Below are 18,205 nucleotides of genomic sequence, written 5' to 3' on the forward strand. Positions count from 1 at the left end.
CAGGCCCCTGAGCAACTGGCTGTCATCTGCTTCCTTCTCCCTATATCTTGCTTCCTTCTGCATAAACAGCTTGCTTTGCAAGGCATGATCAATTGCACAGGAGCTAACAAAACAAAACCTCTATTATCTCTATTGGTTGAGGCTCCTCTCATGGGGAAGGAAGGAAAGAGCCAGAGCTTCCTTTGCCCAGTTCCCTGGATCCCATTGGAAAAATACAAAGAAAGCACCTTTAAGACCAATGAGTGCTAACATTTTAAGCATATTTTAAGTTTTTAAAAAATATATATTTGTGTTTGTCTGTGTCCTTTATGAAATTTGTATCTCTGCTACCTAATCTTAAACAGGTACACACATGGCCCGGCCTGACATGGCTTGGCCCAACCTGACATGGCCTGGCCTGACAAGGTCTCTTTTATGTCAGATCCGGCCCTCATAACAAATAAGTTTGACACCCCTGCTCTAACACTTGCTCAATTGCCTTGCTCAAGAATGGAAGATTTGAGACTGAATGGTATAATAATTTAACTTTCCTGGGCCCAGACCATGTTTCTTTAGGGGTGGTTATACCAGCAACCACTTCAAGTGGAGCCATAAAAGGGCTCTTGGCTATGACGGTCTATGCTATGCCAGAAATAGTTGATCTTTTAGCTATCACAAACCAACCAGCTCACCTGATGCACTCTGTGCCTTCCTTCTGTTCTTTCCATCTGGGCTTACTGTCAGTTTAAATCATTAGCACCGTTCAGCAAGGGCTGGCCTACTAGCTTGCAGGTGGATCCTAATGAAATTATCTTATTCATAAAATGCAAGTTGATTTTGCCAGCATACGTGAGTGCTCAAAGCAATGTACAAATAGAATCTGAATACAAAGAAATATCCATTTTAAAAAGTACTAGAACAGTTGAAATGTTGAAGGAGGGGGGGGGGGGGTCAAAGCAGCCACCAGCATGCCCCATCCAAAAAACCTCAGAGATTCCGCGCTTCCCCCCTCCCTTCCAAATTCTTGGAGCAACACCTACAGCTACAAAATATCTACTAGTCTTTGATGTACTTAACAGATTTAAGGAACCGTTCAAATTAAATGTTAGCTATCCTTTTTATTAAATCTTATTTGCCTTCATTTTTTGCACTCATGGGAAGAAGATTAAGAAAAGAAATAGACTGGATCCAAAGAATCACATACATGCAGCCAAATGATTCCACACACACACCCCACAAGCCATCTGGATTTCCCCTTCTGTTGCATGCAGAGCCACTCTGGAGAATCCCCTAAATTCCCATAACACCTTTGCAGATTCTGAAGGGTCTAATAAGTCCTAGGGCAGGGGTGTCAAACTCATCTGTTATGAGGGCCGGATCTGACATAAATGAGACCCTGTTGGGCCGGGCCATGTTGGGTTGGGCAGAGCCGTGTGTGTACCTATTTAAGATTAGGTAGCAGAGATATAAACTTAATAAAGGACACAGACAAACACAATTAAGTATTTTTTTTAAAACTTAAAACATGCTTAAAACGTTAGCTTAAACTTAAAACTTTAGTCTTAAAGGTGCTTTCTTTGTATTTCTCCCATGGGATCCGGGGAACTGGGCAAAGGAAGCTCTGGCTCTTCCTTTCTTTCCCAGGGGACTGGGGGAAGGGGGGAAGGAGCCTCAGCCAATAAAACGAAGAACGGCTTGGCTCAGTAGCTCTGCTGTGTAACTGAGAGCCTGGAAAAATTAGCTCTGCCTCCCCCTCCCAAGGGAGGAGTCTCAGCCAATGGAGAAAATAGTGGTTTCACTCTGTAACTTCTGTACTATTGAGCTAGCCCTGCATAGCAAACTTATTTTATTTATTTATCAGATTTATATCCCGCCCTCCCCCAACAGGCTCAGGGCAGCTAACAACAGTTATGCAGGAGGAAGCAAGATATAGGGAGAAGGAAGCAGATGACAGCCAGTTGCTTGGGAGCCTGATAGGAGCCCTCCGAGGGCCTGATTTGACCTCTGGACTGCATGTTTGACACCCCTGTCCTAGGGTCTAGAAAATCCTAGAACTTTGCAAATAAGGAGGACCTTTGCAAAAATTTGATTTCTTTAGAGCTGTGGTGTCAGTGTTGGCAATCAGGTCTGGTGATTGTCCCATATTGTAAGTGTCAACAGCTGATTGGCTCAGAGGCCTGGGTTTCTAGGTCAGAGAGGCCAAACTTGAATAATGTAAGAGCCACATAGAATAAATGTCAGATGTTTGAGGAGCCACTGTTTGGGGGGGGGGGGAGAGGGAGAGGGAGGGAGGAGGAGAGTGTGCCAAGACAATTAACTTTGTTGAAATAGAGCTAAAGCAAAAAAAAAAAAATAGAAAAATTACAAAGAGTCAGTTTGGCCATCCCTACTCTAGGCAAATACAGCCCATCAAGTTGGGTAAGTGTTTGTACTTGGAATAGTCCCATCAACTTTGGTAATCTCACAATCTATGTTACAACAAAGGCTTAGATACTTCAAGAGCCACTGTTGCAACTTCTTCTAAAAATATAAATGATCAAGTATCAGCTGTAATTTTTAAAATAAAAAAACACTTTGCCAAACAGTCGGGCTAGTCATTCAAGACATCCTATGACCCATTAAAAGTTCACCATGGTGATTTAGCAAAAGGGAAAGAAAACAAGTACCATTTCTCCAGACAACCACGTCTTTAAACTACACAAATACCAAAATAATCTTCCCCTTCTGAGAACTTCCATAAAATCACTCAACCAAAGTAAAAGGGCACTTGAAAGTTATGGGTCTATCTGCTAAACCACTTTAACACCCATTGCAGATTAGATTGTCTTAATTAGAATAGGAATTCTGTGACCTGAAACTTGGCTTGAGCAGTGAGCGTCTCACACAGAAATATGAGCAGTCCTAATTTTTTTTTTTTTTTTGCTTTAGCTCGATTTCAACAAAGTTAATTGTCTTGGCACAAATGCTGAGCTGAAAAGTTATGCCTACTACAGTCTGTAGTTGAAAGCCCCAGTTTCCAATGCCAAGCTCAATACATTTTGCAGTTTGAAGACCAAAATATATTTTAAAACCCTACTTCTGACCATAAAACATCTCTAAAAGAGATACGTTACAAACTTCAAACAATGGTCAATTCCTTTGCCTCAAAAAACATAGCAGGGCACCACAGCTGCTCTTGGAAATGTGACTCACACTTTAAAAAGAGACCACCAGCAAGTAGGGCAATAAAATTAGGGGCAATCCAAGCAGTTATGCCTTTCCTAGTAGATGGCTAGTCAAGGAAACTAAAGAACAACTAGCCATAAACCCCTTCCCCACCAGACAGCTCTGTAACCACAGACTACATTCTCAACAAACAGAAAATGCTAGACTCACTAATTTTAAATAACATATCAAAATTTGTTTAAAGACTGTCGATTTGTTTAAAGACGCCTACTTAAAATACGAGAAGTAAAAAATGACAGAAATAGAATCAGAAGTCTAAATGCAGCATTCCAGTGACTTGCACATAGAGACAAAGAGAACTATTAGAATAACCAGTGAAAAGAAACAGATGAGAGCAACAAAAAACAGGAAGAACAAGAGATCTGTTCCACAAGATCTGAGAAATCAAAGGGAAATTTAAAGCACAGTTAGGCATGCTGAAAGATCGACATCGAGATACATAGACTGAATGGGACAAAATAAAGAAAAAATGGGAACAATACACTGAAGAACTATACAGAAGAAATGAAAGGCTGACAGATTCCTTCCAAGAAGAAACTTTTGAAGAAGAAACCTATAGTTTTAGAAGGAGAAGGGAAAGCTGCACTGAGAGCAACTGGAAGAAAACAAAACACAGGGACTAGACGGGATATCAATTCAACTATTTATTCCAAGCCATGGAAATTTAGTCCATAAAAATCTTAACAAGAATATGCCAACAAATATGGAAAACAAAACAATGGCCTATAGACTGGAAATGCACAGTTTTCATTCCGGTTCCCCAAAAAAGGAGATGTCAAAGACTGCAGCAAGTATCTGTCCATCACATTAATTTCTCACTTGAGTAAAGTGATGATCAAAATCCTACAAGAAAGACTGCTACAATATATAGAACAAGAAATACCAGATATTCAAGGTGGATTCAGAATGGCATATGGCAAATTTAGGTTGGTATCTGGAACATATTAGAGTTTCAGAAGAAAATTAGCATGTATTTTGTAGATTACAGCAAAATTTTGTGTGGCTCATGAAAAGCTACAGCTGGTTTTAAAAGAAAGGGGTATGTTACAACCGCTTTTGTTCTGATGTACACACTGTATTCTGGGCTGAAAGTTACTGTTAGGACAGGGTATGGAGAAACAAAGTGGTTTCCAATTGGCAAAGGTGTCAAATATATATTTTATCTCCCTGTCAGCTCAATCTGTATGCAGAAGATATTATAAATAAAACTGGAATAGATTTAGATTATGAATTTAGACAAAGTGAAAATTGGTGGAAAGAATCTTAGCAATTTGAGATATTCAGATGGCAAAATCTGAGACATTACTGGCAAAAATAATGAAGACTTGAAACAACTACTGAAAGTGCCAAAGCAGATTTACAGCTAAACATCAAGAGGCCCAAAGTAATAAGTAATAGGGAAATATACAACTTTTAAGGTTGACAGTGAGGAAACTGAAATTGTTAAAGATTTTCTATTCCCTGGATCCTTCATCAACTAAGAGGGACACTGCAACCAAAAAAACAACAACCAGAAAGAGACTGAGACTGGAAAGAGTTGCCACATGAAGGTGTTTAAAAAGGAAAGGCAGCTGATACCCCTTCTGAACCACTCTTACAATAAAAAATATTTTTTTAATGTTTGAGCGGGTACCTTTCCTAATATCTAGCTGGTAACTGGAACCCATTATTGCAAGTCCTATCCAATGACGGGTTTAAATTATGGGCAGAAAGGGACCAGCTGGATATTAGGAAAAATACTTGACTGGTAAGAAATTGTGACATGTTGCACAGGATTCTGGTAAAGGTCTAGGGCATGCATAGGGTACTATCCATTGTGTCTCGTGGTTGCTTTCAGGGCTTTTTTTGTAGCAGGAACTACTTTTGCATAATAGGCCACACACCCCTGATGTAGCCAATCCTCCAAGAGCTTACAGTAGGCTTTGTAATAAGAGCCCTGTAATCTCTTGAAGGATTGGCTACCTAAGAGGGGAGTGGCCTAATATGCAAAGGAGTTCCTGCTACAAAAAAGTCCTGGTTTCTTTTATTGAAGAACCCTGAATAAGCCTTGGAGGAATTGCAGGATCTCCCCAAACATAGCGCTCTCATTATGATTTCCCAACATCTATCAGGAAATGAGTTGTGAATGTCAGTAAAACCGCTGGCATTTGCAATGGGAATGGGAAGAACTTTATGAAGTTAAAAAGTACACGAAGCACAGAAATTTAAATTCAACTTTGGTTATGGAGCTGTTTTACAATCCCCCCCACCCACTTCTCCATCACAACAAACACACAACAAAGCAAAATATATAGAATTAAAATGTACGGCACAACTGAGCAACAGTCTCCTCCCTCAAAAATGACACGACTCCATCTGCACCAAGATCAGAAGCTAGATTTTCTAATTGCCCAGTGTCTGTAAAGCTTCTCTCTGCAGAGAAAACAAAGATTGCATGCTCTGTCGTAAGAGCTGTCGGAATAAAAATGTCAGAACATGATTTGCCTCCTCTCTCCAGCCGCAACCGTATACTGCAAGGGAAATAAACTTGTTTCTGGTCCCTAAACTGAGTTCAGATGAAAGCAACGAGGACAATTAAGACCGCCTCTTATGTAAAAAACATGCTGCTCAGCAAGGACATAAAATCTCTTTTCATTACAGTATGTACAAGGCATCAACAATTCCAGAAGCCCCAATCTCTCACCAAAACAGTGCTCCTGCTTGTACAAATTAAAGACCACGACCTCTTGGGGAAATTAGGGGGCTCAAATATGGCTGCATTTTCAGCTCCAGTGCAAAACAAGCCCTTGTTCTAACAGGCAGAGCTATAAGTGCTCGCAAAAACTAGGCCAACTTCATCTACTACTGGCCTTTTTTCAGCACCACCTTTGTAAAAGTGCCAGTGATCCATACCTGGTATATTTCTTCTGCCTTCTTTAGAAACAGGTGGGCAGGATGTGATTATTTCAAGGGCTAGATGAGCTTACCTATCTCAACAAAGGGGTGTCAAACTCATTTGTTATGAGGGCCGGATCTGACATAAATGAGACCTTGTTGTGTGTGCAGAACATAAGAACATAACAGAAGCCATGTTGGATCAGGCCAATGGCCCATCCAGTCCAACATTCTGTATCACAGTGGCCAATATATATATATACACACACACACACTGTGGCTAATAGCCACTGATGGACCTCTGCTCCATATTTTTATCCAATCCCCTCTTGAAGCTGGCTACGCTTGTAGCCACCACCACCTCCTGTGGCAGTGAATTCCACATGTTAATCACCCTTTGGGTGATGAAGTACTTCCTTTTATCCATTTTAACCTGACTGCTCAGCAATTTCATTGAACGCCCCAAGTTCTTGTATTGTAAGAAAGAGAGAAAAGGAGTTCTTTCTCTACTTTCTCCATCCCATGCATAATCTTGTAAACCTCTATCATGTCACCCCACAGTCGACGTTTCTCCAAGCTAAAGAGCCTCAAGTATTTTAACCTTTCTTCATAGGGAAAGTGTTCCAAACCTTTAATCATTCTAGTTGCCCTTTTCTGGACTTTTTCAAATGCTACAATATTCTTTTGAGGTGCGGCGACCAGAACTGCACACAGTACTCCAAATGAGACCTCACCATCGATTTATACAGGGGCATTATGATATTGGCTGATTTGTTTTCAGTTCCCTTCCTAATAATTCCCAGCATGGCGTTGGCCTTTTTTATTGCAACCGCACACTGTCTTGACATTTTCAATGAGTTATCTACCACGACCCCAAGATCTCTCTCTTGGTCAGTCTCTGAGATACAAACTTTTTAAAGGACACAGACAAACACGACTGAAAAGGTTTTTTAAACTTAAAACATGTTTAAAACATTAGTACTTGTTGATCTTAAAGGTGCTTTCTTTGTATTTCTCCCATGGGATTCAGGGAACGGGGGGGGGGGGGGGCAAAGGAACCTCTAGCTCTTTCCTTCCTTCCCCAGGAGACCAGAGGGGGAGGAGCCTCAATCAATGGAGAAAATAGAGGCGTTGCTCTGTAGCTCCTGTGCAACTGAGCAAGCTTTGTAAAGCAAGCTGAGATGCAGAAGGAAGCAAGAGAGAGGGAGAAGGAAGCAGACAAGAGCCAGGTGCTCGGGGGACTGATAGGAGCCCTCCGGGGGCCTGATTCAGCCCCCGGGCCACATGTTTGACACCCGTCTTAACAGATCCTCACAATCCTCTGATAGCTCAGGCACAATGCACCTTGGTTTCCTGAGTGAGGGATGAGCAGGCCTCATTTTGGGCAGGAGCTCACAGGAGCAAAGCTCTGGAACCTCTAAATCAGGGGTGGCCAACAGTAGCTCTCCAGATTTCTTTTTGCCTACAACTCCCATCAGCCCCAGTCATTGGCCATGCTGGCTGGGGCTGATGAGAATTGTAGGCAAAAAACATCTGGAGAGCTACCGTTGGCCACCCTTGCTCTAAATTTTATTGGGCTCTTTCTTTCTTACCCCACCGCCCTCTTCCCCACATGCTTGCTTCTGGGCTCCATTGTTCAAAACACCTGGGAGAATTTTGCTAAACTCTAAGATTTGACAAGCTTTCTAATATCCAAACATATAAAGCAGACAGATGGAAATCATCTTCATGACACTGTGGCCATGCAGGAGAAAGTAATTTTAAAAGTATGATGGGAGTAAGGTTTTATTATGTTAATTATAATTCAAGAAGCATTTTAAGGTAGATGCTGAGCCGATATAATTTACTACACCTTCCAGTGATGTCAGGAGTGTATGGCATATGCAAATGAGTGGGGCTAATGAGCTCCAGCACCTCTTTTTCTATTAAATGGCCCCTGGAGATGAGCATCTTGAAACGGGATCATCCTTGCAAGTGATCAGAAGAGACTTTGGTAAATTTTAGTGCATCTCATTCACATATAAATACTCTTTTTTCAGTAGTCTGCTTATTTTCCTGGTAGTTTTAGGGGTTTTGGTCATGCTGTTCAAGGGATTTGTTGCCTATTCTCTATGCTAAAGTAAATGGCCAATGTGGCCAATTCTATGTGGTTCTTATGTTAAGCAAGTTTGACCACCCCTGCCTAGTCCATGCTCAAAAAACAGAAAAAGTAAAACTCCAAATGTATTTCCACTGTGTTTGCCATCCAAAGTGAAGAAGTATACTCTTATGTTGGGACATTTGCAAAATCCATTTCTCTGCTTTTTGGACATACCCCCAGCGAATGCTGGCAATCACTCTGAAGTGACTCGACATCCAACAGATGCAGTCTCTTTCTCCCTCTCAGACAGACAGACAGGTACAGATATACACAGGGCTTTTTTTGTAGCAGGAGCTCCTTTGCATATTAGGCCACACCCCCTGATGTAGCCAATCCTCCAAGAGCTTACAGGGCTCTTAGTACAAGGCCTACTTCAAGCTCCAGGAGGATTGGCTACATCAGGGATGTGTGGCCTAATATGCAAAGGAGTTCCTGCAACAAAAAACGTCCTGGACGCAGAGCGAGAGGGAGGGAGGGAGAGAGAACAAACAAGAGCATGCTAGGAATGTTAATCTCTGCACATGAAATGTTAATCCCTGCACGTGAATGACAACAGTCATCAAATGTTCATACAGTCATACTAACACCTGTCCACTACACAATGGAAAGTACTATCAGAAATCCTCTGATGCAAAAACATGTTCGGAATATAACAGCAGAGCTCTCATGCCTACGCGAACTCAAAATTCTTCACTGCAAATTCATTCTACACTCATACAACTTGATAAAGAAGAGTAGTTAAATTCACACGCCTAAGGGATAACCACATGGAGTGGAGAGCGGATGGCTCAGGAAATATTTAGGGGAGCTTTAGTAGTATCTTTGATACAGTGACTATTTAAGGTTATTTCCACAAAAATACAGTGCCAGTGCCAGTTGCTGTTACGTACATTAATTTTTTCAGTTTCATACACCATTCTTTCTCAGAGTGGCACATATAGCCTTGCAACCAATTCTATGCGCGTAACAATCCAGTGTGTGGGGAAACAGTGACTGGTCCAAGGCTCCCATCTAAACACCATGGCTCCAAGGATTTGAATACAGGTCTTCCTGTTTCACATACCACACTGATTAAATTATGCTGACTCTCTTCATTTCCACCTAATGCTTATCCAAGAAGATTCTGAAATATACCTTAATGAAGTTCTTGTGAAAAGCGTTTCTTAAAACCCAGAGTAATTTACAAAATTGCTTCCTTTCTTGTTCTGAATCCAATGCAGCAGTAGTACTGCTAAAATAATCCCATTTAATTTTAATTGCAAGAAATTATTTAAAAAATAGCTGGAAATTATTGGTGGCCCATGCTGTTCAGGGTTTTGCAGGTTATAATCAGCACACCAGCATGTGCCAGGAATGTTATGGGAACCTGGCAGAAGCTATGGAGCACAAGCATAGCCAGGGCTTTTTTTGTAGCAGGAACTCCTTTGCATATTAGGCCACATACCCCTGATGTAGCCGATTCTCTAAAACGGGTGGCCAAACTGTGACTCAGGAGCCACATGTGGTTCTTTCACACATATTGTGTAGCTCTTGAAGCCCCCACTGCCATCTTGGAGAAGGCTTTTCTCTTTAAATCATTTCTTCAAGCCAAGCCAGCTAGTAGCTTAGAGAATGCATTTAAAGTTGCTTTCTTTCCACCTCTCCCCCATCTATTTTCTTTCCTTCCTTCCTTCCTTCTTGTATCTTTCAAACATCTGATGTTCATATCTTGCAGCTCTCAGACATCTGATGCTTATTCTATGTGGCTCTTATGTTAAGCAAGTTTAAGAGAGCCAGTTTGGTGCAGTGGTTAAGCGTGCGGACTTTTATCTGGGAGAACCGGGTTTGATTCTCCACTCCTCCACTTGCACCTGCTAAAATGGCCTTGGGTCAGCCATAGCTCTGGCAGAGGTTGTCCTTGAAAGGGCAGCTGCTGTGAGAGTCCTCTCAGCCCCACCCACCTCACAGGGTGTCTGTCGTGGGGGAAGAAGATAAAGGAGACTGTGAGCTGTTCTGAGACTTGGAGTGGAGGGCAGGATAGAAATCCAATATCATCTTCTTCAAGTTTGGTCACCCCTGCTCTAAAAGCTTAGAGTAGACCCTGTAAGAAGAGCCCTGCAAGCTCTTGGAGGACTGGCTACATCAGGGGTATGTGGCCTAATATGAAAAGGAGTTCCTGCTACAAAAAAAGCCCTACATTCCCCAAGGTTCAGAGGGGCTCAGAGCCTACTGCAGCTTTTGCAGTTTACAACAAAAGGCAACTCCTAGTCCTCACTAAAGTTTTAAGAATCAAACATGATTACACAATTCCATCTCCCCAATCCAATGGCGCTACTCTAAGACTTTATATCATTTAGGAAAACCAGCCCAAGAGACGTGGGGAGATAAAGCATCGTTCAAAAATCATGACAAATCATTGTCAAAAGATTAGGGTGAAAGTCAGAGTCTTCTGCACATTCCAGTACATTTACTGTTTGGTACATGCTACCAAGGAACTGGCTTCCTATCTTTTCCACACAGAGAGAAAAGAACCCATCTTGCATTAAACTGACATTTATCAAATCTAGTTTGCTAATGCCTGACTCAAAAACCAAGAAGGGGGCCTCCTTAAAATGTAGTTGTGTAGTCTGAATGCTAATTCTGCCCACACCCAATCACCTCGAGTTTCAACATAACGATTTGCTGTTATGCACTCCTAAATCTGAATTCTGATAAGCAGCAGTATTATTTGTTTCATCATTGTTACCTACCCTATTCCAGAGGCTTATTGTGAAACCGTTGTGATGCGAAATCACCCGAGTCGGAAACGACTGGTGCTTGCTCAGGGGACTACCTTTACCTTTATTGTAGGTATAACACAGCACATTCAAATAAGGTTTATCAAGTATTATAAATATTTCATTTGAGCTCCCATCAGATTTATAAACCCACCCACACAGCCTGGCCATCATTTGCCACAAGTCTCAGTGGGCTAGAAATAATATACAAGAAATAACAGAAATAATCAAAACTAAAAATTTTCAGTTCCACACACAGAAGAGATGCAAGGAAATAGTAAGATCCAGCTTTGTCTAACCGACAGTATCAATCTCCGATCCAGGTTCAAATTCTGCAATTAGTTTACAACAGCTACGCTGCATGTACAAACTACAGCAGTACTCCAACATTTACTTAAAGTAATATTAGACTGGGCAACCCTGAAGGAAGAGCCCCGTGGCACAGAGTGGTAAAGCTGCAGTACTGCAGTCTGAGCCCTCTGCTCAGGACCCGAGTTCGATCCCAGCGGAAGCTGGGTTCAGGTAGCCGACTCAAGGTTGACTCAGCCTTCCATCCTTCCGAGGTCACTAAAATGAGTACCCAGCTTGCTGGGGGGGGGGGGGGAAGCGTAGATGACTGGGGAAGGCAATGGCAAACCACCCCGTAAAAAGTCTGCCGTGAAAACATTGTGAAAGCAACATCACCCCAGAGTCGAAAACGACTGGTGCTTGCACAGGGGACTACCTTTACCTTTTTAACCCTGAAGGATTTTGCTTCCTAACTGCTCAGCTCTGTGAGCCACAGTAGCAGCATTTATGTACTCACAGTAGCTTATGCAATCAGGCGACAATGTACATTTATTTTTCACAGCAGCATTTTCCCTGGCCCCCCATTCTATGCTCACAACAGCCCTGTGAGCAAGCAAGGCTGACGGACTAGACACACCCAAAGTAAAAAAACGAGTGGGTTTTTAAACTCAGATCTCCCTGGTTGCAGTCTAGCGTCCCAACCTTCTATGACCCTCCTTATGTTTTGCAAAGCATCTTGGGAGAACACAGAACGCACAGTACCTGCCCCCAATATGCAAGACTGTTCTGTCTTAAAAGCAGAACTCAGCTATCTTCAGCATCAGTACACGTCTACCAAAATTCTGATTAGCCCCTTTCAAGCAAAATGGTGACGTCGTGTATCAGAAGCATCATGTAGCGTGTTCTCCGCATACAACCAAGTAAAAGTTACTGGCTAAAAAGAGCTTACATCACAGTACTTCCCAGATTCCCAGCACAGTAAAACATAATTTTTGTCAACTATTTATTTATTTGGTTAATTTATATTCTGCCCTTTTCTATGCGGGGTCAGGGCAGATCACAGTCATAATAAAAGTTAAAATACAACAATAACTTAATAATGTGCGAGTAAAACATAAAAAAATATACACAGGCGGGCAGGCACATATTTCAGGTGAAAAATATAATATTTCAGCTCGTTGTAGTTTTTTAGCCCATTGTGGGGGACAGCAATAGATGGTATATAGACAGTGGGAATGAGAGGATGACCACTTGCCTCAATCAAAGGCCTGGCGAAAAAGGTCTTGTAGGCCCTACGAAACAGAAGCAAATCTGGTAGGGCCCGGATCTCCACAGGGAGCTGATTCCACCAGGCTGAGGCCAGGGCTAGAAAAGCCTTGGCCCTAGTCAAGGCAAGTCGGACGTCCCTTGGGCTGGGGATGGCCAGAAGCTGTTGGTTGGCCAATCGCAGCAGGGGCTCGTATGGAGAGAGGCGGTCCCGCATGTATGTCGGTCCCAGGCTGCGTAATGCTTTAAATGTCAATACTAAAACCTTGAAGTGGATTCGGTACTCAATTGGTAGCCAGTGCAATTTTGCACAGCATCAGCCAATAGAACTACAGATGACCGACCGGTTGATTTTCAAAACAGCAGGTTTGTTTTCTCATAAAACAATACAGGAAATGTACTAATTAGGATCAGGAGGACTTCCAAACATTTAAGGACTAAGGTTCTTCAGTGTTGTTAGTGACCAAAGTCTAAACCCAAGAACTACATTGTTTGGAGAAATGTTTGGGAAACAGAGAAGTTGGAAGCAGTTACAGAAAGGTTATTAAAAGTACAAAGAAAAAGAACACACACAGATTCTCCATCCATGGGTTATCTCTTTCAACTACATACTATTGCACTGAAAATGAAAACAATCTTTTGTTCACCATTTTAACACAGAAAGTCATGCATGAAAACAACCACTCCTGTTCCTGTATTTGTAACTGCATCTCCAATTAAAATGTGTGTTTTTAAAAAAAATCACTTGTCAACACTTTTCTTCAGGCTCTGGATGAGTGGCGGCACTCTATAGAGCACTGTTTTCTAATTTCGCACCAGAAAGTAACATTACAGTATTCAGTTGAAAAAATGGCTAGATGCACCACATAAGAGAAGCCATGCTGGATCAGATCAATGGCCCATCCAGTCCAACACTCTTGTGTCACACAGCAGCCAAAACCCAGGTGCCATCAGGAGGTCCACCAGCAGGGCAAGAACTCCAGAACCCTCCCACTATTGCCCCCCAAGCACCAAAGATAAAGAGCATCACTGCTCCAGACAGTGTTCCATCTATACCTTGCAGCTAATAGCCATTGACAGACCTCTGCTCCATACATTTATCCAATTCCCTCTTGAAGCTATCTATGCTTGTAGCCATCGCCAGTTCCTGTGGCAGTGAATTGCACATATTACTCTTTGGGTGAAGTAGTACTTTCTTTTATCTGCTCTAACTCTACTGTTCTAAACCTACTATGGAATCTTACACCACATATTAGTCACAAATGCATAAATGTCCAATTTAAAATCTACACTTCAAGTATCTCAAGTCAGCCAATGAAAGAAGCAATGCATGGCACTAGGCAGACCAAGGTGTGTTAAGTGTCCGTTCTAAACAGTAATTCTCCATCAGTAAACTTCCATTAAGAGATAACTGCATAGGCCCAATCTACAAACTGCTTCCACCAGAGTGGAATACCAGGATATCTGAGGAAAGATTGTGAAGTCACACATTTTGCTAGAATGCTCAGCTTGCTGCAGAATTCGGAATGTTCTGTCATAATGACTCTCACAATGGGTCGGATCCAGCCTTTGAGTCTCACCTAACTCCCCTCCTTACTACAACCCCCATCTCATGTGGCTTTTGTCCGTATATGTCCCATGATCCCCCTGCCCCAAATATAGGTTTTTTTCCTAGTAGTTTTTCTTATTGCACCAGCAAAAAAATGCTGGTTCCATCCAACCCATTTTTTTTCTCGCCCATTCCTGGATATAAATATTCTTACATCCAAGTATGAGTATTTTCAAAATGTACAGGAATGTCATACAAGACCATTAGCAGCGGGAAGAGTCTAACATACATTAAGCAACACAGAAATACATGACTTCAGAAGGGCCATAGCTCTGTAGGAGAGCATCTGCTTGGCATGTAGAAGGTCCCGGGTTTAATTCCCCAGCATCTCCAGTTTAAGGCAGTAAGTGATGTGAAAAACCACTGTACAAAATTCTGGAGAGCTGCTGCCATTCTAATGAACAATACTGAGATGGGTCTGATTCAGCTTAAGGTAGCCTTACATATTCAATCACCACTGGAACTTAACAGGATAGTGCTTGGTGCACCCATAAGGAAAACGTCTCTTCTTCAGTATGGCAAGAGTCGCTGGAAAAGGAAAGAATGCTGAGAAAAGTTGAAGGTAGCAGGAAAAGAGGAAAACCCAAGGAGAGGTGGACTGTTTCAATCGAGGAAGCCAGGGCCCACAGATTGCAAGACCTGGGCAAAACTGTTACCTGAGAGGGCGTTTTGGAGGACATTAATTCACTGGGTCTGGGTTGCCATGAGTCAAAAGTGAGTTTAGGGCACATAACACACACAACACAGCATGGCACTATGGGATGGGAGAGGCCTCTTTTAATTTCAAGCAAGAGAATATTGTTTGTGTCATAGGAGGCGACGTTTTACTCAAATCAGTAAGCACAAGAATTCTCAGCAGCCGCCCCCACAAATTAAGAGCCCACTCAGCTAGGAAGCAGATTAACCTAAACCAGGTTGCAGAGCTGAAAAGGGCTCAGGCCTCATCTAATGGTAAAGCCAAAGCACGAAGGGGCGGACGAAGGCTTCCGAGTTGTGCAAATAACTTGCTACACCTGCTCAGCCAGCGGGAGAGGCTTAACCGGCACCAGGCTCCGGAGCCGCTTCCCGGCTCATGGCTTGCAGCTCCAACCACATCTCCGCACAGGCCGTTCTATACAGTCCGCCACGCGTTTGACGTCACAGAGGAGGGGGCGGAGGCTTCGGAACGTTGAGGAGCCGAGGATTCGAGCGAGCCCAGGCCCTTCGCTTTGTGACGTCACGACCACAACAAGAGCCTGGCCCCGGCCGGGCGAGATGGCCCAGAGCCGGGGGGCTCGCGCTGACATTTCGCTTAACCTGTTGCTGCCGTTATAGAGGATGCACCGGGAAGGGGGAAGCACACAGCCGCGGATGCCAGGAAGGTCCAAAGCAGCAGCCATGCTTGCTGCCTGCGATCACTGCAACGACACAGGAACCCACCGATTCGCCCCCTCCTCGCAGCTTGTCCTTCCCCCAACAGCGATTTTTCCAAGTCGACGAACCGAAACTTATGGGAGGGGATGCAGAATAGGCCCTGTGTCCTTTTGGCCAGTGTAGCATACGTTTCCAGAGCGGACCAGAAGGGAAAGGAGTGGCGTGACTTCCTAGTTTTTTTTCCCAGCAAGCTTGCACGGGGCGATCAGCATTGCATTGTTCACCTTGGTGACGTGGGAAGGGCTTGAAACAGATTTTGGCCATATGAAAACAAAAAAGAAAAAAAAAGCTACATATTCCCCACCCACCCCCCTTTCTGCTTTGTCTGGCTGCACGGCTTAACGTACACACACCTCGCAGGGTCCACCAGGAAAGACTTCCTGTAACAACAGCCCTTCTCTCTCTTTTTAATAAAATACTTTCAAGTCGCCTGTGCTTAACACTTCTCGACGCCTCTGCAATGCGGATGTCTTTTTAATAAGTATAATCCGTCGGAGAATTGCTTAAACTTTCCCATTATTGTTAGATCCTCCCCGAAATGCAGTTTTCAGGCAGCCGAAACTGCAGACAAGAGACAGCCAGGTATTCAACCGTGGCTTTATAAAACGCTTAAAAAAAAAATTGGAAGCTGCCCGCCCCCAGACGAGACACAGAAACCCCACGAGAAAATTCCCTTCTCCGACACGACAGCCGTCCCATATTGCACAGAAATTTTGCGTCATCGACACGCAACTCGTCAAAAAGAACGACCGCCGGATTTTTTTTATTAAAGGCGGAATAAAAACATTTCCAATCACGTTGGGTCGGCGGTGAGTCGCCATTAAGTCTACCACAGATCTGACGAATCCACTCGAGCTTTCGCAAACTTAAAACAACCGCCCCAAAGCATACCTAGAAGGCCACAAAAAGGCAGGATTCTACGCATTCGTGCAATTACTAAAGACTTAAGTGGTTGATCCTAATAGAAGCACTAGCGTTCTAGACGGTCTTCTCTTCCAATTGAAAAGCGTGGCCCTGAATGTTAAAGCCATTGCTCCGCCAGGGAGGGGGGGAAACAAAATCGCAACCCCCCGAGCCATTTCCAACCCACCCACCCCCCTCTCACGTTCAAATCAGGCCCAGCATCCAACATTCCTTGTAACCCGATCCCCAACTGGCTTGGTGATCTTGCGAAGCCAGATAAGCGAACGATCACATACACTAGATTCGATGGGGGACTTCGCAGTAACAGCTCGCCATAGCCAGACAGTCGGTTTCAAGTTAAAAGGGCTGCTTACGGAACCAACCGCGGGGCCTTCCCAAACCCCGAAATCTATGCTACAATAACGTGGCCATTTGCATGCAAAGTGAAATATCAGCAAATCCGTTGCAGAAAAAGCAGTTTCGTTGCATTACCGCGGCAGATTCCCCCCCCCCCCCGAGCTGCATGCCTTTCATCTTCTAAAACTAGATTATGATTGTGTCATTTGAGGTCAATACATTTGCTCACGCAAGGTATCGCGCTACACGGCTTTTTTTTTTTTAAACTAGAACAGAAAATTAAAGAGCTTTTGAGATTCGCCCTCATTTCCCAGCGGAGGGGGGAAACACAAGATTTGTGGATATTCTTTAAACCCCCAGCTATCTATAAACTTGACATTCGCGAGCACTTAATAATCATTTTTTAAAATCCAAACAAGAGAAATGATGCGGTTTATCAGCCACTTACGTATTTCTTTTGAATTATATTCCTCTTGGGTCTTTCTTTGCTCATGCTGATACCCAGATTCGGTTTGCAAATGGGGGAAACTGCTTCATGAATTAAAAGCCGCAACCAATTTGGCGTGGGGGGGGGGGAATTCCTTTTTTGTGTTGTTTCTCGTTGGTAGTGGTTTCTTGTAATCCGATTTTCTTCGCACACAATGCAATCCTCACAATAAATCCAAAATATGTTGGGTGGCGGGGTCAAAAAGAGAAGGAAAAAAAAAAGACGAAGGCGAAGCAAACCCCTCCAAAAAAATAAAATCACTTTAGAGAGAAACGTTCATAATGGAAATTTTACGCCCTTAAACACACACACACACAAAAAGACGCCCTTGAGGTCCCCCTCTCTCTCTTTTTAAATCCTTCCAAAAGCGATCCGTAGGCCCGTAGTGTCCGAGGTGTAGTTTACATCTTGCAAAAAAAAGGGGGGGGAGGAAAAGAGGAGAAGGGGTGGGTGGGGGATCGCTTCCTTTCTTAACGTTGGAAGTCACGTTTCTCCAGCTGCAGCACCAGACAACTCAAGCAGCACCCACAACATACACGGCGAGGTGGCTCTCCAGTGTGTCCCCCCACCCAGCCAATGAGAGCAGCTCGCCAAGCACCAACTTTAAATGGCCCGATCTTTTTGCTCTTTAAATATTATATGATGCGTGTAAATATATATATATGGATATAGATATATAGACAGAACGACGGACGGACAGACAGACGGGGGAGGGGGCAGAGCAGGGTTAGGGCTCCAGCCTCAATTCTTGGACGTGGTCGCAGCCGCAAAACAGCTTCCTCTCTAGAGCTGCATCCCCGGCCAGCTGCAACCGGAGGAGCCAAGGCCAGATACACAGCCGCCGTGCCCGTGCCCCCCTCGCCTCCGGCCGTCCTCGTCTCCAAAGCCAAGGGGGCCGCTGCAGACCC

General features: G+C 43.5%; 1 protein-coding gene across 1 annotated transcript in view; it reads right to left on the minus strand.

The window, feature by feature from the left end:
* JARID2 (jumonji and AT-rich interaction domain containing 2) overlaps positions 1–17,717 on the minus strand; it is a 280,348-nt gene extending 262,631 nt beyond the window's left edge. The window contains exon 1 of the mRNA XM_060244252.1: positions 17,259–17,717. Within this exon, the coding sequence (XP_060100235.1) occupies positions 17,259–17,303 (45 nt within the window). The 5' untranslated portion in view covers positions 17,304–17,717. The remainder of the gene's footprint in view (positions 1–17,258) is intronic.
* Positions 17,718–18,205: the final 488 nt, after the last annotated feature.

The sequence above is a fragment of the Heteronotia binoei genome, chromosome 7 (genome assembly GCF_032191835.1).
Source record: "Heteronotia binoei isolate CCM8104 ecotype False Entrance Well chromosome 7, APGP_CSIRO_Hbin_v1, whole genome shotgun sequence".
Taxonomy (NCBI): Eukaryota; Metazoa; Chordata; class Lepidosauria; order Squamata; family Gekkonidae; genus Heteronotia; species Heteronotia binoei.